Below are 19993 nucleotides of genomic sequence, written 5' to 3' on the forward strand. Positions count from 1 at the left end.
AGCCCGGAGCATGTGTCCCAGGCTTGATTCAGTAACATCTTCCGAGTCGAACTTCGGCAGCCCTTGGACGAAATTCTCCTCTTGTTCCGTCGTTATTCCTTTTATCCCGGGATGATAGTCCGGTCGTCTTGACAAGGCATCTGGCAGCGTCGCTTGCTTCCCGGGACGGTAAATCATCGTAAATCTGAAGTTAGCCAGTTCTTCTACCCACCTACCTTGTCTAGGATTCAATTGTTTCGGGGCCATCCAATATGTCAGATTAAGATGATCTGTCAAGACCTTCGTTTCTACCTGTAGTAATAAGTGTCTCTTCCTCCTGAAACCTTCGACTATTGCTAACAACTCCTTTTCCCCCGTAGTATAATTCAACTCAGCACCCTTAAAAGCTCCCGATTCTATAGCCACAGGGTGTTCCCTACCTTCTTTATCAACCTGTGAGATAATATATCCCCATCCAAAGAACGAGGCATCTGCCTGCATAATCGTTTTCAAGGAGGTGTCGAAGTGAGCTAGCACTGGAGCTTCACATAACTTCTTCTTCAGCACTCTGAACGCCTCCTCTTGCTCAGTTCCCCATGTGAAGCTTACATCCTTGCGAGTAAGATCGTTCAGAGGCTTCGCAAGTTTCGAGAAGTTCGGGACGAATCTTCGGTAGTAGCTGACCATTCCCATGAACCCTCGGGATTCTCGTAAGTTCTTAGGTCGAGGAAAATCCTGTACAGCAGCAACGTATTCTGGGTTTGCCGAAATGCCTGATTTTGAAATTACGTACCCGAGAAACACCACCGAAGTTCGTTCAAACTCACACTTCGCCGCCTTCACAAACAATTTAGCTTCTCTAAGTCTTTGAAATACCTTTACCGTACACCTCCTAAGTTCCTCCTTAGTCTTAGCATAAATCAGAATGTCGTCGATGTACACTATGACCCCCTCCCCTAGTAAATCCCTAAAGATGTCGTTCAAGAAGTGCTGGAACACAGCAGGCGCATTTCGTAGACCATCCCTAACCACTAACGACTCGTACATTCCGTATTGTGTACGAAATGCTGTCAGATACTCGTATCCTTCAGCAATTCGTAACAATTGGTATGCCCCCATCAAGTCGAGTTTCGTAAAATAGTTTGCTGTACCTAATTCTTCAGTAATCTGACTGATCAATGGAAGGGGATAAACGTCTGGAATGGTAACTTCGTTTAACTTCCTGTAATCCGTCACCATCCGCCACTGTCCTTTTACCCTTTTGGGAACCATGAACATAGGTGACCCATAAGGCGAGTTACTCTTTCGAATTCTACCAGCCGCTACCTCCTTCTCCAGAATCTCCCTTAACGCCTTTCTCTGATCTTCAGCTAACGAGTACAGCGGGGCCACCTTTAACTTCGCCCCCTCCACTAGGTCCAGTCTCAAATCGTAACTTCTGTTTGGAGGTAATGTCTCTCCTCCTACCTTAGGATTAAAGATATCCAAGAAAACATGGTACTCAGAAGGTACCACTTCCAGCAGTTCTTCTTGTTCTTCCTCACTAAGTTCGTCTTCCAACGCCGAGTCTCTAGGCCCTAAAACCTCCCCTTCCTTGAACCCAAAAACCGCTCCTAACTTCTCCCCTTCTCTTTTCTGTCTACCCGGGATCTTTATTACCTCCTCCCTAACATCCAGGACCACTCCTTCCTTCTTCATCCATTCCCATCCTATCACCACATCTGCATCGCACAACTTCGTGACGTCCAACCGAATCATACGAACTTCGTCCTCAACTGACACACGAATCCCCGTTTCAACGAACTTCGTGATGGGGCCACCAATACTTTCTGAACCATCGAACATACGTACAGGTACTTCCTCTGGGTATCTTATAACTTCCAATCCTAACTCCTCCACTGTTTTTGGGTTTATATATGAACTGGTCGCTCCTGAATCCCATAAGGCGACCACCTGGGCCCCTTTTACGTTGATTTTTGTTTTTGGTTGTCTCGCATTAGTGATGGGTATCGTGATGAAATGTCCATCTTCGTATACACATGGTTCTGCTACTGTCAGCTCTTTCCTCTTAATATCAGAAGGAACAATAGCAGAGAGGACAGAGAAATGGACCCGCCGACGTTCTCTCAAACCGACGGGTCCAGGCCTTTTCCCTCATCCACATCCTCCCCTGCTACCGCATTCATCTGCCTCGACTCCCCCACAGCTACTGCATTCCCTCCTGTTCCCCTATTCCTTGAACTCTTCCACATCTCCGGAGGATTCATCTTTCCTTGAGCTACCTTAGCCGCTACCAAGGGACAGTCCTTCACATAGTGTCCTTGGCCACCACACTCCAAACACGCTCGTTCGGCCCTCCACTTTTCCCTCTGGTCGAAACTAGGTCTAGGGGTAAGAGGATCCCCTTGCTTCCAACCCTGTGATCCTGTCACTAAGTTACTCCGAACTGGGGGAGGAGGCAACACCGAGCCCACAGGATTCTTCGCGGGTGTCGTCGTTAACTTCGCCGTTGATTGCACGAAGTTAGGCGTTCTTCCCCAGCTTGTTTTCTGCCCATTAGCCTGTCTCTCCACCCAACGCTCAGTCATTCTATTGTCCAATCTGATCACCACTGCCTTCAGTTCTTCCATAGTCCCAATCTCCTCTCTCCGGGAAAGCTCGTCCTTCATAACTTCGTCCAATCCGTTAATAGCCTGAGCCACTAACATCTCCTCCTCAGTCCACCCCAATATAGCAATATACTTTTGGAATTCAGCGAAGTACGCTGATGCTTTCCCTTGCTTCTGCTTCAATTCCCTCAACCCCCGAATAGCCGTACCCCTCTCATCTGGGTCACCGAAGTTCTTCTTCATCCACACAGCAAACTCAGAACGTTTTGAGAGGAAAGGGGGAAGAGGAGTAGAAAGTAGATGAGGCTGCACCGCCAGCAGTGCAACCCCTCGTAAGGACCCTACCATCCACAACACACTCTGCTCCTCACTCTCAAACCTATCCTTCATCACACTCAACGCCAACGAACACTGAGTCAAGAACCCAGTGAGCTTCTCCCTTGACCCATCGAATTCGTCCGGATCTTTCGGTTTCGGCGCTCGAGTTGACGAAGTTGTCGCCGACCCTTCTCTAGTTCCCCGCTGTCCTCGACGAAGTTCTTGTACTATCTCTGTCAGAGCCTCACTCTTCTGGTTGTCAGCCGCCTTCAATTCTCTCAGCGCTCTCATCATTTCCACCAGCATCCCATCCCTAATATCTTCTTTAAATCTCTCCGGTGAGTTCCCTCCCCTAGGTCGCGATGTATACGAACTTCTTCCACCAGTCGACCCCCCATCTTCTTCCTCTAATCTTCTCCCTTGATCACCTCCCTCAACCCATGGATCGCCCAAGTATGCGTCAGAAGGTGGTTGGGAGAGAAAAGACGAATCCCTAGAACCGCGAGGTTCTAGGTTACCTTGATTATCCCCCTGTTCGTTCCTCGACATTGCTTCAGCCGTTCTTCTCTCTCGTTCTTTTCCTCTAGTCCACATATATCTTCCCACGAGTTACTGGAGAGTCGGTAAGGACGATCTCTGGTACTGTCACAGGGTTGCTTCTTCGTTAACTTCCTACGACCGACGGCCAATAACTTCGTGGGCTTCGACCTTTACCAACTTCGTTGTTCGAGATATGAAATAGGTGACAATAACTTCTGGGTGTAATAACTTCGTACTTTACTAACTTCTATCACTAAGACAACAACCAGAGATCGTCAAAGATCTCTGGGAACTTCGGCCCTTAAGTACTTCGTCCTTCCCTAACTTCGTCAACGCAGAACTTCGTTCAACCCGACGTCCCGAGCTTCGTACCTCACGAACTTCGTCCCCGACGAAGTTCGTGCCTTCCTAACTTCGTATCCTCCTAACTTCGTATCTCCCTAACTTCGTATCTTCCTAACTTCGTATCCCCCTAAGTTCCTACATGACTAACTTCGTCCTCGACGAAGTTAGCCTCCTAATACCCTCGTGGGTGGTGAAGTTCATGCGAACTGGGTCGTTGATGGCGAACTGATGTCCAAAGGAACTTCGTTTGATGGGAAAGGATAATGTCACGCGGCGCCGCGTGACAAGATCATTGATTGGTTTAGCAATCTTGGAGAAGTTGGGGACAAAACGCCGATAATAACTGACAACTCCCATAAATCCTCTACTCTCTCGCAAGTTCCTAGGACGGGGAAAAGACACGACAGCATCGATGTACTCCGGGTTACTGGAAATTCCCCTCCGTGAGACCACGAACCCCAGGAAGACTACCGAATCTCTTTCAAACTCGCACTTACTAGCTTTAACGAACAAATTCGACCTCCGAAGCACTTCAAACACCTTCGCCGTAGTTCCCCTCAGTTCTTCCAACGTTTGACCATAGATGAGTATATCATCTATGTAGACTACTACTCCTTCTCCCAACAGCTCTCGAAAACTTTCATTCAAGAAGTGCTGAAATACAGCAGGAGCATTCCGCAGACCATCTCGGACAACAAGAGACTCGAACATACCGTACTGAGTCCTGAACGCTGTTAGGTGTTCGTGTCCTTCTTTTACTCGTAGGAGTTGATAAGCCCCAATTAGGTCTAACTTGCTGAAATACCTTGCTCTTCCCAGCTCTTCGGTTATCTGGCCGATCAGAGGCAGTGGATAGGCGTCGGGTATCGTTGCTTCGTTCAACTTTCGGTAATCAATGACCATTCACCATTGACCTTTTGCCTTCTTCGGTACCAAGAACATCGGTGATCCGTAGGGCGAATTACTGGGTCGAATCCTTCCGGCCGATATTTCGCGATCTAGAATGTCTCTCAGCGCACTTCTCTGATCTTCTCCGAGCGAGTAGAGTGGAGCAACCTTCAGGTTTGCCCCCTCCTTAAGGTCAAACTCCAGATCATAGCCCCTCGAAGGAGGTAATTCTTCACCTCCTTTCCTTGGGTTAAAAACATCAATGAACGAGTGGTATTGTTCAGGAACCACCTGATACAATTCCTCCTGTTCCTCCGGACTCAGCTCATCCTGGTCATCTTTGTCTCGGAGATCTATCGCGTCCGTCGGAGTTGGCAGCCCTATGGCCGCTAACTTCGCCGCACTTGGTGGGGTTGGGGTGGGAAATTTCACCGAGTTGTCTTTTCCATCAAGGACAACCCCTTCCCTCCTCATCCAATCCCACCCTATCACAACATCTGCGTCGCAGAGCGTTGTTACATCGAGACGAGCGGATCGCACTTTGGCGTCCTTCGTCAAACTAAATCCGACTTCGACAAACTCGGTGATGGGTCCAGCGACACTCACCGAGCGGTCGAACATGTGAACGGGTACGCTCACCTGATATCGCCTCTTTTCTACACCTATCTTCGCTGTGGCCCTAGGGCTTATATATGAACAAGTAGCTCCAGTGTCCCAGAGCGTAGTTAGCTTTACTCCATTAATGAAAATGTCCGATTTAGGTTGATCTCTGGAAACGGAAGGGATGAGAAGATGATTATCGACACTGCATGAACAAGGCGTACTGAGTGGTGTATTTTTGTATTCACAATCCTCTGGCTCCATCAGCTGTGCTTCTTTTATAGGTTTAGGAATGGTGGCCGAGAGAATATGGCGGACCCTCCGAGCCTCGCCTACTGCGACAGGTCCTCTTCTTTTCCCTGGTCCTCTTCCAAATCTACTTCTCCTCCAACCGCATTCAAGTTCCTCCTCTGTCCGAGAGGTACTGCGTTCCCTCCCGATCCTCCACCACGTTCTCCGAACTTCTCCCCCCATGGAGGCAACAGCCCAACCTTAACCTTAGCCTCCCTTACAGGACATTCCTTCAGCCAATGCCCTGTTTCACCACACTCCGTACACTTCCCCTCTTTCCTCCTTGTCTCCCTCAAATCAGCGCTCGGCCTAGGCCATTTTCGGCGAACTTCGTCGATGTTCGGCGGCGCACTCCTTACCACCGTGGACGTCATGGCCGCTTGGACATGTTACGACCCTGTCACTCTACGACCTATTCGCCATCATCGACTACTTCGACAGGCTCGTAACACCTACAACACCTTACAACATCTCTTCGATCTATCGCTCCACAACTCGCTACATCCTTCATACTTCACCACCCTGGTGTCACCGTCGTCACCTTGACATCACCCCGACATCACCCCGACATCACCCCGACATCACCCCGACATCACCCCGCACCACTATGGTACAGTACGAGCCATGGTGGCACCACTACGAGGCGGCCCGCACCACACTGGAGGAGCCTGACGTCACCTTGACGCCACTTTGGGTCAGCATGGGTCAGTACGGGTCAGCATGGGTCAGACTGACACCACCTTGGGTCAGGCTGACGCCACTATGGATCAGACTGGGTCAGCACGGATCAGCATGGGACAGGACCATTCAGGCTGGCGTCAGGATGACGCCGCCCGGAGAGGTGGCGCTACACCGGGGGGACCAAATGATGGATATATAAGGAGCACATTTTGTCTTGATCCTCTTCAAGGATCAATCTATCATAAGTTACATAAGTTACAAAAGTGACAATAGTCTTCCATAGGCCTTCCATAGTCTTGACATACATCTTCGGTCTACTTCGCTTCGCTCGCCGACACTTCGGGATCCTTCGAGCATACCTTTGGTCACATCGCCACTTCGACCACACCTTTCGATCTTCGACCACACAAGTCTAGTGGTTGTGCAACTTCGCCTCCGCACAACCTGTCACGACCCTGCAACCTCAGTCGTGACATCAGGTTATAACCGGATCGCAATCATAGGGCTGATTGCGATATTGTGCCTTTTAGCGCAGTGGCATAAGATGTCACATGCATGGCCAGTGTATGGCCTGGTGCTGGTTAGCCAGGTCGTAACAGAATATCGCAATCAAACAGTAGCAGGTTCGATCCCCACCCAGAGCGCATCATATTTGCTCTGCCACATTGGTGGGATGTGGCAGTGGCGGGTGAGGTCCGCCGCCAAAAGTCTCTCCCTCTGAGAATCGAACCCAAAGCGCTGTCAAACCATAATAGGTTTGGGTACTAAACCTGAAGGCCTCAAGGGACTTCGGCCCTTAAAGGAGGGGCTCCTGTCACGACCCTGCAACCTCAGTCGTGACATCAGGTTATAACCGGATCGCAATCATAGGGCTGATTGCGATATTGTGCCTTTTAGCGCAGTGGCATAAGATGTCACATGCATGGCCAGTGTATGGCCTGGTGCTGGTTAGCCAGGTCGTAACACAACCCAAGCTCGCCGATTACGACTTCCGCCGTCTACTCGTCGCTGGCCCCAAGGCCTGCCAGGTTCGAGTCGTAACAGGACACCAACTTGCGCCGAAGGTTGTCCCTTTTCCCATTTCTTCTCTTCTTTCTTCTCCGTCCTCTGACTTTCCACCACTGTTGTTGTCTTTGTCCCTCCTTCCCTCCTCCTCTCTGCCTCCTTCTCCACTTGTCTCCTCCACAGGCGGTTGTCCAAGGGAATCACAAACTCCAATAGTTCCTTCACAGTCCCAAACGATCTGCCATGTCTTGCAATTTCATCCAGGAGGTGCGATTTTAAACCTTTCTTAGCCCGATCGACTAAGTTTCCGTCATCAGACCACTTGAGTATCGCCACATGTCGCTGAAAGGCAGAGAAGTAATCCGAAGCAGAGCCGGTTTGTTTGAGATCACTGAGCTGTCGGGCTGCAGTTCCTTCTTCGTCTGGGTCGCCAAAGTTAGTCTTGAGATACTTGACGAACTGGTTGTGCGCCGTGAGGTATTCTGGGAGAGGCCTTTTAGATAGATCGGGTTAAACAGCAAGGAGGGGAGTTTCGCGTAAGTGAGAGATCATGAAAAAGACTTTCTTAGTGTCGTCGGGGAAGAGATGAGAGTTCAATTCGAAGTGTACGTCGCACTCAGACAGAAAGGCGGTTAACTTATTCCGCTCTCCTCTCCAGAAGTCTGGATTAGGCAACTTGATCCCCTTCCGTTGTTCCCCAACTGCGCTTGGAGTCGCCGAAGTTTGCCGTCCCATGGCGTACCTCACCCCTTCAGATATCCCTTCTGCAATTCCCCCTACTGTCTCCCTTTCCCTCCTCTGCTCCCACTCCTCCCTACGCCTTCTCTCCTCCATCATATCTTTGTTCATATTCGCCACCATCTGCACCAAGGCCAACATCACCCCTTGAGTCCCTCCTTCTCCGAAGTTCGTTCCACCTCCATTGTTTTCTGGCCGTGGGGTTTGATCCGATCCCACTGGGGATCCAATAGGTGGGAGAATATCGGCCACAGGTGTAGGAGGATTAGACGGTACTGGTGGAACGGACTCATCTCCTTGAACTGACCCCCCTACGCTATCTTCCACCCCAAGGTCCTGTCCCATCGCTCTTCTAAGCTCCTCCAATGCTCTCCTCTCATTATCCTCCATCCTGTCTTCACCCCTACTCATGCCTCGCGTAATTCTCCTTTCCGGTTCCATATTATCTTCGTACTTCTCCGAGGTTCGCACGGGTCGTCGGTAAGAGCGATCCTTGATACTGTCACGGACGTCGAACAACTACTTCTTAATAGACCGACGGTCGACGAACCTCGGCTAACTTCACGCTCTGAGTCGATGTCTCACCCAACCAGGAGGGCGCAGACGTCGAAAGGGGTGTAACTACGGCGTACTTCGGCGTAGTTACTCTAACTAGGGTTATGTTCTACTGATGGCGATGTATCTCGATTTATAGCTATCTCTATCTGTCTTTTACTACTGACAACAATCAAGGATCGCTGAAGAACTTCAGCGATCTTCTCAGCTAATATAACCTATCCCTCCTAGACGTTCATCCAACCCTCCCGCGCTTTGACGTACTTCAACGCACTCCGTCCAACTTCCCCGAGCCTCGGCCATTCTCCTCCTCCTTCGACTAACTCCGCCTAACATCGCCGCACTTCTGCTCCCATTGTCCCTACCTAGCCTAACTCCGCCTAACTTCGCCGCACTTCTGCTCCCATTGTCCCCACCTAGCCTAACTTCATCTAACTTCGCCGTACTTGGTCTCAGAGGTCCTGAGTTACGTGTAGAGTAAAGAGGTTTGAGTCGTGATGGGGTTTTGATGGTCAAAGGAGGGTCGTTGTTGGTGGAATAATCGAGGTGTCACGGCGTAGTTCGTGACAGACGGCTAAAGTGACTTGCGAAGGATCCGAGCAAGTTGTTACGACCCTGTCACTCTACAACCGATTTGCCATTATTGCCTACTTCGACAGGCTCGTAACACCTACAACACCTTACAACATCTCTTCGACCTATTGCTCCACAACTCGCTACATCCTTCATACTTCACCACCCTGGTGTCACTGTCGTCACCTTGACATCGCCCTGGCATCACCCCGACATCACCCCGCGCCACTGTGGTACAGTACGAGCCATGGTGGCACCACTACAACGCGGCCCGCACCACACTGGAGGAGCCTGATGTCACCTTGACGCCACTATGGGTCAGTACGGATCACCCTGGGTCAAACTGACACCACCTTGGGTGTCATACATCACCTATCTGCCACTTGTCAAAGTGCTTTTGCGCAATCAGACACTTGAAACACATACCCCTGAATACCTCCACCTCCACCTCCACATGCTGGAACCTTCCACCATTGCCTCCACATTTACCTCCACTTGCTTATCAAGCCTCCACACTCTGGAACATTCTGTGCCTGCCTTTACCTTCCCAAAGTAGTAACTCTGGTTGATTGCTGAGCAATCATCCATAGTCCGGAACATTCAGTGCCTGCCTCCACTTCCCCAAAGTAGTAATTCAGTCTGCTCGTTGAGCAATCTTTCCCATGTTTGCGCTTTCTAGTTTATTCCGTAGACATGTTGAGCAACCCGCTTGATGGGGATAAATACCCCCTCCAAACAGGTTGTTTGTCACGAACTACGTCGTGACACCTCGATTATTCCACCAACAACGACCCTCCTTTGACCATCAAAACCCCATCACGACTCAAACCCCTTTACTCTACACGTAACTCAGGACCTCTGAGACCAAGTACGGCGAAGTTAGATGAAGTTAGGGTAGATAGGGACAATGGGAGCAGAAGTGCGGCGAAGTTAGGCGGAGTTAGGCTAGGTAGGGACAATGGGAGCAGAAGTGCGGCGATATTAGACGGAGTTAGTCGAAGGAGGAGGAGGGTGGCCGGGGTTCGGAGAAGTTGGACGAAGTGCGTTGAAGTACGTCAAAGCGCGGGAGGGTTGGATGAACGTCTAGGAGGGATAGGTTATATTAGCTGAGAAGATCGCTGAAGTTCTTCAGCGATCCTTGATTGTTGTCAGTAGTAAAAGACAAATAGAGATAGCTATACATCGAGATACATCGCCATCAATAGAACAAAACCTTAGTCAGAGTAACTACGGCGAAGTACGCCGTAGTTACACTCCTTTCGACGTCTGCGCCCTCCTGGTTGGGTGAGACATCGACTCAGAAGCGTGAAGTTAGCCGAGGTTCGTCGACCGTCGGTCTATTAGGAAGAAGTTGCTCGACGGCCGTGACAGTATCAAGGATCGCTCTTACCGACGACCCGCGCGAACCTCGGAGAAGTACGAAGATAATATGGAACCGGAAAGGAGAATTACGCGAGGCATGAGTAGGGGTGAAGACAGGATGGAGGATAATGAGAGGAGAGCATTGGAGGAGCTTAGAAGAGCGATGGGACAGGACCTTGGGGTGGAAGATAGCGTAGGGGGGTCAGTTCAAGGAGATGAGTCCGTTCCACCAGTACCGTCTAATCCTCCTACACCTGTGGCCGATATTCTCCCACCTATTGGATCCCCAGTGGGATCGGATCAAACCCCACGGCCAGAAAACAATGGAGGTGGAACGAACTTCGGAGAAGGAGGGACTCAAGGGGTAATGTTGGCCTTAATGCAGATGGTGGCAAATATGAACAAGGATATGATGGAGGAGAGAAGGCGTAGGGAGGAGTGGGAGCAAAGGAGAGAAAGGGAGACAGTGGGGGGAATTGCAGAAGGGATATCAGAAGGAGTGAGGTACGCCATGGGACGGCAAACTTCGGCGACTCCAAGCGCAGTTGGGGAACAAAGGAAGGGGATAAAGTTGCCTAACCCAGATTTTTGGAGGGGAGAGCGGAATAAGTTAACCGCTTTTCTGTCTGAATGCGACGTACACTTCGAATTAAACTCTCACCTTTTCCCCGACGACACTAAGAAGGTCTTTTTCATGATTTCTCACTTACGTGAAACTCCCCTTCTTGCTGTTCAACCCGATCTATCGAAAAGGCCTCTGCCGGAATACCTCACGGCGCACAACCAATTCGTCAAGTATCTCAAGACTAACTTCGGCGAACCAGATGAAGAAGGAACTGCAGCCCGACAGCTCAATGATCTTAAACAAACCGGCTCTGCTTCGGATTACTTCTCTGCCTTTCAGCGACATGTGGCGATACTCAAGTGGTCTGATGACGGAAACTTAGTCGATCGGGCTAAGAAAGGTTTAAAATCGCACCTCCTGGATGAAATTGCAAGACATGGTAGATCGTTTGGGACTGTGAAAGAGCTATTGGAGTTTGTAATTCCCTTGGACAACCGCCTGTGGAGGAGACAAGTGGAGAAGGAGGCAGAGAGGAGGAGGGAAGGAGGGACAAAGACAACAACAGTGGTGGAAAGTCAGAGGGCGGAGAAGAAAGAAGAGAAGAAATGGGAAAGGGGACAACCTTCGGCGCAGGTTGGTGTCCAAGCGACCATGACGTCGACGGTGGTAAAGAGTGCGCCGCCGAACATCGACGAAGTTCGCCGAAAATGGCCTAGGCCGAGCGCCGATCTGAGGGAGACAAGGAGGAAAGAGGGGAAGTGCACGGAGTGTGGTGAAACAGGACATTGGCTGAAGGAATGTCCTGTAAGGGAGGCTAAGGTTAAGGTTGGACTGTTGCCTCCATGGGGGGAGAAGTTCGGAGAACGTGGTGGAGGATCGGGAGGGAACGCAGTACCTCTCGGACAGAGGAGGAACTTGAATGCGGTTGGAGGAGAAGTAGATTTGGAAGAGGACCAGGGAAAAGAAGAGGACCTGTCGCAGTAGGCGAGGCTCGGCGGGTCCGCCATATTCTCTCGGCCACCATTCCTAAACCTATAAAAGAAGCACAGCTGATGGAGCCAGAGGATTGTGAATACAAAAATACACCACTCAGTACCCCTTGTTCATGCAGTGTCGATAATCATCTTCTCATCCCTTCCGTTTCCAGAGATCAACCTAAATCGGACATTTTCATTAATGGAGTAAAGCTAACTACGCTCTGGGACACTGGAGCTACTTGTTCATATATAAGCCCTAGGGCCACAGCGAAGATAGGTGTAGAAAAGAGGCGATATCAGGTGAGCGTACCCGTTCACATGTTCGACCGCTCGGTGAGTGTCGCTGGACCCATCACCGAGTTTGTCGAAGTCGGATTTAGTTTGACGAAGGACGCCGAAGTGCGATCCGCTCGTCTCGATGTAACAACGCTCTGCGACGCAGATGTTGTGATAGGGTGGGATTGGATGAGGAGGGAAGGGGTTGTCCTTGATGGAAAAGACAACTCGGTGAAATTTCCCACCCCAACCCCACCAAGTGCGGCGAAGTTAGCGGCCATAGGGCTGCCGACTCCGACGGACGCGATAGATCTCCGAGACAAAGATGACCAGGATGAACTGAGTCCGGAGGAGCAGGAGGAATTGTATCAGGTGGTTCCTGAACAATACCACTCGTTCATTGATGTTTTTAACCCAAGGAAGGGAGGTGAAGAATTACCTCCCTCGAGAGGCTATGACCTGGAGTTTGATCTTAAGGAGGGGGCGAACCTGAAGGTTGCTCCACTCTACTCGCTTGGAGAAGATCAGAGAAGTGCGCTGAGAGACATCCTAGATCGCGAAATATCGGCCGGAAGAATTCGACCCAGTAATTAGCCCTACGGATCACCGATGTTCTTGGTACCGAAGAAAGCCAAAGGTCAATGGCGAATGGTCATTGATTACCGAAAGTTGAACGAGGCAACGATACCCGACGCCTATCCGCTGCCTCTGATCGGCCAGATAACCGAAGAGCTAGGAAAAGCGAGGTATTTCAGCAAGTTAGATCTAATTGGGGCTTATCAACTCCTACGAGTAAAGGAAGGACACGAGCACTTGACAGCATTTAGGACCCAGTACGGTATGTTCGAGTCTCTTGTTGTCCGAGATGGGCTACGGAATGCTCCTGCTGTTTTCCAGCACTTCTTGAATGAAAGTTTTCGAGAGCTGTTGGGAAAGGGAGTAGTGGTCTACATAGATGATATACTCATCTATGGTCAAACATTGGAGGAACTAAGAGGAACTACGGCGAAGGTGTTCGAAGTGCTTCGAAGGTCGAATTTGTTCGTAAAAGCAAGTAAGTGCGAGTTTGAAAGAGATTCGGTAGTATTCCTGGGGTTCGTGGTTTCGCGAGAAGGGATTTCTAGTAATCCGGAATACATCGATGCTGTCGTGTCTTTCCCTCGTCCTAGGAACTTGCAAGAGAGCAGAGGATTTATGGGAGTTGTCAGTTATTATCGGCGTTTTGTCCCCAACTTCTCCAGAATTGCTAAACCAATCAATGATCTCACCAGGAAGGATGTACCGTTTGTTTGGGGAGTAGAACAGGAAAGAGCTTTTAAGGAATTAAAGGAGAGGATGTGTAGGGCCCCAGTATTGGCTCACTTTGATCCTGTCACGAACTACGTCGTAACATCCCTGACAACCACCATCACCGACCCTCCTTTCACCATCACCGACCTTCCTTTTCACCACCACCAACCTCCACTCGAACCACTGAGACCAACTACGGCGAAGTTACGAGAACCAAGAGGGTATTTGTCACGATAAACCCGCCTAGCGGAGAACTACGGCGAAGTTAGGGGAAGGGAACCGAGGGAGAGCAGAACAGGGGAAGTTAGGCGAAGTTAGTCGAAGTGAGCGGAGTAGGATATCGGGGATATGGCGAGGTACGGCAAAGTTGAACGAAGAGGACTGAGCGTGAGGCAGTGCAGGAGTTGAGGGACGTTCTATGAGAAGAGAGGAGTAGTATAGATAGTTTACAGATCGCTGAACTTCCTCAGCGATCCTTGATTGTTGTCAGTAGTAAAAGACAGATAGAGATAGCTATAAATCGAGATACATCGCCATCAGTAGAACAAAGCCTTAGTTAGAGTAACTACGCCGAAGTACGCCGTAGTTACACTCCTTTTCGACGTTTGCGCCCTCCCGGTTGGGTGAGACATCGACTCAGAAGCGTGAAGTTAGCCGAGGTTCGTCGACCGTCGGTCTATTAGGAAGTAATTGCTCGACGGCCGTGACAGATCCCTCGTTGAAGACATTACTACAAACAGATGCGTCGTTCTTCGGCTGGGGTTTCATAATTTCGCAGGTGAACGAGTTGGGGCAAGAACATCCGGTGGCTATCGAGTCCGGAGCGTTCCAGGCGGCGCAGTTGAACTACACGGTAGGCGAAAAGGAGTTACTAGCTATCGTTGAGGCTTTCAGAAGAAGGAGACACTTACTGCTACAGGTAGAGACTACAGTTCTCACAGATCACTTGAATTTGACGTATTGGATGGAACCTAAACAACTTAGCCCTAGACAGGGTAGGTGGGTCGAAGAGCTCTCTAACTTCAGGTTCAAAATGGTGTATCGACCAGGAAAACAAGCCACACTGCCGGACGGATTATCGAGAAGAGCGGACTACCACTCGGGAAAAGGGAGTACCATGGTGCAAGAGAGCAATCTCATTCAAGGTTTGCCGAAGTTCGACGAACTTGACGACACTAGCTCTGGGTTACAACACCTACTTTGAGCTTTACAGGGTACAAAGGAAGTACGGGAAAACGACCTCATTGATCCTATGGATTTGATAGTTGGGATACAAGAAGACGAAGAGGTGGAGGAGGTTAGAGAAGAACTATTGGGAGTAACCTGTGCTGAGTGCTCCCATCCGACATGTCAAGATAACGTACAGGAACCAGAGTCGGTCGCCGAGTTACGCCGTAGTTCGCGGTCCCCCTTAATACTTCGTGGAGGATGGAGCTCAAGGGGGTTCCTCACGTTCGATGATCGTACCTATGTGCCAAACTACGCCGATGCTCGGCTAAAAATCATGAAGATGCGACATGACTCAGCCTTGGCCGGTCATCCAGGTTCGGCGAAGACCCTTGAACTAGTCCTGAGGGATTATGTCTGGGTTGGAGTAAGGAAGGATGTCGAAGATTATGTTGCTGGATGCGCGGTATGTCAGAGAGCGAAGACTAACAGGCAGAAACCTCATGGGGAGCTCAAACCGCTGGAGGTGGCTACGAAACCTTGGTCCAGTATCTCGATGGATTTTATTGAAGAACTCCCGAATTCCCATGGGTATAATTCGATACTGGTAGTAGTGGACCGATTGACCAAATGGGCGGTTTTTATCCCAACTACGACGAAGTTGACCGCAACTGGGCTATCAGAGCTGATAATGGACTATGTGGTAGCCCAGCATGGGCTACCAGAGAACATAGTATCGGACAGGGGATCAAAATTCACCTCGAAGTTCTGGAAGAACCTGACCGATAGTCTCGGGATAAGACTACACCTCTCTACTGCATATCATCCACAGACTGATGGACAGACCGAACGAACAAATCAATCCCTCGAACTATACCTTAGAATCTTCACTTCTTATCAGCAAAACGACTGGTCAAAGCTGCTTGCTCGAGCGAGCTTCGCTTATAACAACACCCACCATTCTGCGATAAACAAGACACCGTTTTATGCGAACTATGGGTACCACCCTCGGTGGGCTGAAGAGATTAAGACCAGTGAGGTTGAGGTACCTGCTGCTACAGTAGTGGTAAAAGACTTAACCGAAATACACAAAGAATGTATTGAGGGAATCGAGAGAGCTAACGAGAAGTACGCCGAAGGATACAACAGGAAACATCGAACTACGCCGAACTTCGTGGAAGGTGACCTAGTCATGCTGTCGTTAGAGAATATCAAGACTAAGAGACCAATGAAGAAGCTGGACCTTAAGCAAAGTGGGCCGTACAAAGTAGTACGGCAGGTAGGTTCTCATGCCTGTAAATTGGAACTACCAGGAACGATGGCAGGTATCCATGATGTATTCCATGTCTCCTTGCTCCGTCCTTATCATCCTCCAGTATTCCCTGGTCAGCAAGCTGAACCACCTGGCCCAGTAGAGGTAGATAATGTAGGGGAATCGTGGGAGGTAAAAGACATTGTAGACTCTAGAGTAAATAAGAGATCAGGAAAGTTAGAGTACTTGGTGGAGTGGTTAGGTTACGAAGGAACAGACGACTCAGTATCATGGGAACCAGTGGAGAACGTCGATGGAGCTGATGACATATTGGCGAAGTTCCACGAACTTCACCCTACTAAGCCGAAGGAAGGGCGACTGCGAAGGGCTAGGAGATAGAACGTACTGCATACAACATAGGATTACAGCTACGTACCGCTCACTTGTCCTTACTCTTACCCTTACCTTTTCCTTTTCCTTTCTCCTTCGATCCACTCGGTCCCGCGGGATTGGTGTGGAGGCGACCGATGACCGAAGGTAGATCGAGAGTCTCAGACGGGAACGCAGTAGAGAGAGAAGCATTCCATGCCCGATTCATAGCCCCGAAGAAGTCACCGAAGTCCTGGACATCTCGAGCAGCTTGCATGCTCGGAGTCCTCCACAGAGAACGTATGGTCCGTAGACACTCGAAGGGAAGACTGAGGAGGTCGAGAGCAGCCTGGGCGGAAGCTGGGACACGAGAACTACTACGGCAACCTAACCAGTCAAGGGACGGTGGTGGCTCATACGCCATAGGAGTGACTAGTGAGGGGGTGTCGAACAATCTTCGGCGAACATCGGCTATCTCAGTAAGGCTTCGGCGAGAGACGTCCGCTAACCTCGTCCTTGCTTCGTCGTCCAGAGCCCCAGTGTTGACTACATCTACTAACGCCGCAGTAAGATTGTTTAAAGCGTTAGCTTGACGAGAAGAGAAGTCAAGCAGGAGAGATGTATCATTTCGGGCGGCCTCGAGCTGAGTAGTGAGACCGAGGACGAGAGAACGATAAGTGGCGAATTCCTTTTCGTCCTCAGGAATACGGACGTCCAGGGAGATACGAGGGTGGACGAGGGACAACCGGGGAGCAGAGGGACCAGCACGCTGAGTATCTTCACCTTCCACATCACCATCATTGAAGGCAACCTCCTTCTCTTTAGATTTCCCTTTTGATTTCTTTAAAGAAGACTTCGGTGTCTTCTGGGAAGCAGAGGGAGGGGTGACGGGAGGGGCCGCCGAAGCGGCCGGAGGAACAGAAGGACGCCGACTTCGGGTGCTGTGAGCCGGAGGAGAAGCTACCACTGGAGAGGACGGACGTGGCGCCGAAGGACGGGAGGCCGAAGGAGCAGAGGCCGAAGGACGGCGGGAAGACGAAGGAGGAACAGCCGGGAGACGTGATGGGCCGGCCACAGGAGCGAAGGGCGACGGCGACGGAGGCGACGGGCGGAGGTCCGGCGAAGTACGGCGAACCGACCGGAGAGACGAAGGAGGTACCCGCGAACGGGGGACAGACGCTGGAGTCTGAGGAGGGGGGAAAGGCGAAGAGTCGGAGGGACGGGGCGGGATGTCCCGAGCAGAGGAGACGGGACAGAAGGAGCAGGGACCAGATGTGCATGAAGCACAACGGAGGGCCTTGTTGTGTGGCCGGACTGCCTTGAGGCAGGGCCAGTTCGGACGATTATACGTGATGATCTCACGTCTACTAATTAGCAAGGAGAACTTAGGCGAAGTACGAATAGGGGAACTCACCTGCAACGATCGCACGCCTCATCGACACCAACCGCAACCCAACGACCAGGCTCAGACTCCAACTTATTCCACAAATACTCTTCTTCACGCAATGACCTCTTCGCCCGTTTGGGCGAAGGCTCCCCTCGGGGAGAAGAGAGGGGAGCAGCAGTGGCGGCGGCGGCGGCGACAGGAGCAGCAGCGGCGGCGGCGGCGGGGACAGGAGCGGCGGCGGGGACAGGAGCGGCGGCGGCGACAGGAGCAGCGGCGGCGGCGGCGGGACGGGGAACGACAGGGGGACGGAGAGCGGCGACAGGACGGGCGGCGGCAACAGCGGCAGCGGCAGCGTCGGCGTTGGGAGGGGGGGGGGACCCCGGAAGGAGAAGAAGAAGAGGAGGAAGAGGAAGAGGAGGAAAGGGCACGAGGTCGTTTCTGGCCCACAATTTGGGGAGCGGGGGAAACGCGAACGACTACGAGTCAGCAATGTCTTAGGAAGCTAAAGAACAGATAAACAAGGCCAAGTTCGGCGAAGGTATAGGAGGTTGGGCGAAGAACTCACACTCAGGACTATCAACATTGTTATCCTCTACACTAACCGCCACCATATCATCATCTGAGAGATCTTCTAACTCAGTTTCACCCTCACGATCCTGATCCTCCTCATCACTATAATCACCCCCTTTTCCTTCGAAGTCTGACTGATCGTCCGACTCCGAACCACTGAGCGACTCCTGGTCGGAGGAGGACGGAGACTCACCAGGACGAAAGGCGGGCGTCCTGCGGCGAGGGCTGGCGGCAGGAGGAGAAGCGGAGGGAGAAACAGCAGGAGGAGAAGCGGAAGGAGAACCAGGAGGAGGAGGAGAAGCGGAGGGAGAACGGGCGGGAGAACCGGCAGGAGGACTGGCGGGAGGAGAAGCAGAGCGAGGAGGCGAGTCGGCGCCAGACGGTTCCCCCAGGGAAAGAGTGCCGAGGCCAAGAGAGGAAACTTGGCGAGACCTATCACCGAAGGAAACTGAACGTCAGCCAAGTGCGGCGAAGTGCGGTAAGTACAGGGGAAAGACTCACGAGCAGACGACACCATACCACCAAAGTTCCTCATGGCGGCGAAAGGGTTAGAGGTGGGAGTAGGGGGGGCCATGACGTTAAAATACTTAAGAAGAAAATAAAAGACGAGACGGCTGGTCAAGGTAACAAATCTGTTTTCTAGGTAAGAGAGATGGAAAGTTTTGAAAACAGATGGGGAAGAGAGAGAAGCTCAACGAACTTCTCAGTATTTAGTATAATCAGACCTACCCCCTCGTCGTCAACATGCAGCAAGCTTCGTGTTTCATCAACAAAAGGCAAACAAAGGGACGATCAAATTTCCCACGCTATAGTGTCTCATCTCAATATAAACGAGGGTTACTTCGACAAACAACGGTGTTGTTCGGCTACCATCCGGGAAGCGTGTCTCACCTACAAAAGACGCAGGGTATGTTACGGCAGACCTCGACGAAGTTAGGGGAGTCTCACTCTCGGGTTTCAAAGTGGAAGGAGGCTCAACTACGAAGTACGGCGCAGGGAGCAGAAGGACGAGGGATAAAATTGGAGAAAGATAGGATGGAGGTACTGCGCTGCTAAGTTTTCTTGCCACAGTACGGGTGTAATCGCTCACGAGGACGTTCGCAGCTAAAGAAGGGGGCGACTGTCACGAACTACGTCGTGACACCTCGATTATTCCACCAACAACGACCCTCCTTTGACCATCAAAACCCCATCACGACTCAAACCCCTTTACTCTACACGTAACTCAGGACCTCTGAGACCAAGTACGGCGAAGCTAGATGAAGTTAGGGTAGATAGGGACAATGGGAGCAGAAGTGCGGTGAAGTTAGGCGGAGTTAGGCTAGGTAGGGACAATGGGAGCAGAAGTGCGGCGATATTAGACGGAGTTAGTCGAAGGAGGAGGAGGGTGGCCGGGGTTCGGAGAAGTTGGACGAAGTGCGTTGAAGTACGTCAAAGCGCGGGAGGGTTGGATGAACGTCTAGGAGGGATAGGTTATATTAGCTGAGAAGATCGCTGAAGTTCTTCTGCGATCCTTGATTGTTGTCAGTAGTAAAAGACAAATAGAGATAGCTATACATCGAGATACATCGCCATCAATAGAACAAAACCTTAGTCAGAGTAACTACGGCGAAGTACGCCGTAGTTACACTCCTTTCGACGTCTGCGCCCTCCTGG

The 19993-nt window shown here is 51.0% G+C and overlaps 3 protein-coding genes across 3 annotated transcripts; 1 reads left to right on the plus strand and 2 right to left on the minus strand.

The window, feature by feature from the left end:
• Positions 1-5611: 5611 nt before the first annotated feature.
• TREMEDRAFT_64568 (uncharacterized protein) lies at positions 5612-5944 on the minus strand (the record flags this gene model as incomplete). The annotated part of the gene is made up of 1 exon (XM_007006784.1): positions 5612-5944. One exon carries the CDS (start codon positions 5942-5944, stop codon positions 5612-5614), a length of 333 nt encoding a protein of 110 aa, XP_007006846.1.
• A 4637-nt stretch (positions 5945-10581) lies between these two features.
• On the plus strand, positions 10582-12033 carry TREMEDRAFT_64569 (uncharacterized protein; the record flags this gene model as incomplete). The annotated part of the gene is made up of 2 exons (XM_007006785.1): positions 10582-10922; positions 11664-12033. 2 exons carry the CDS (start codon positions 10582-10584, stop codon positions 12031-12033), a joined length of 711 nt encoding a protein of 236 aa, XP_007006847.1.
• Positions 12034-16450: 4417 nt separating this feature from the next.
• On the minus strand, positions 16451-18911 carry TREMEDRAFT_64572 (uncharacterized protein; the record flags this gene model as incomplete). The annotated part of the gene is made up of 5 exons (XM_007006786.1): positions 16451-17744; positions 17795-18243; positions 18370-18467; positions 18531-18785; positions 18839-18911. The coding sequence occupies 5 exons, from the start codon at positions 18909-18911 to the stop codon at positions 16451-16453; spliced, it is 2169 nt and encodes a 722-aa protein (XP_007006848.1).
• Positions 18912-19993: the final 1082 nt, after the last annotated feature.

This window comes from Tremella mesenterica (genome assembly GCF_000271645.1).
Source record: "Tremella mesenterica DSM 1558 unplaced genomic scaffold TREMEscaffold_11, whole genome shotgun sequence".
NCBI classification, from domain to species: Eukaryota; Fungi; Basidiomycota; class Tremellomycetes; order Tremellales; family Tremellaceae; genus Tremella; species Tremella mesenterica.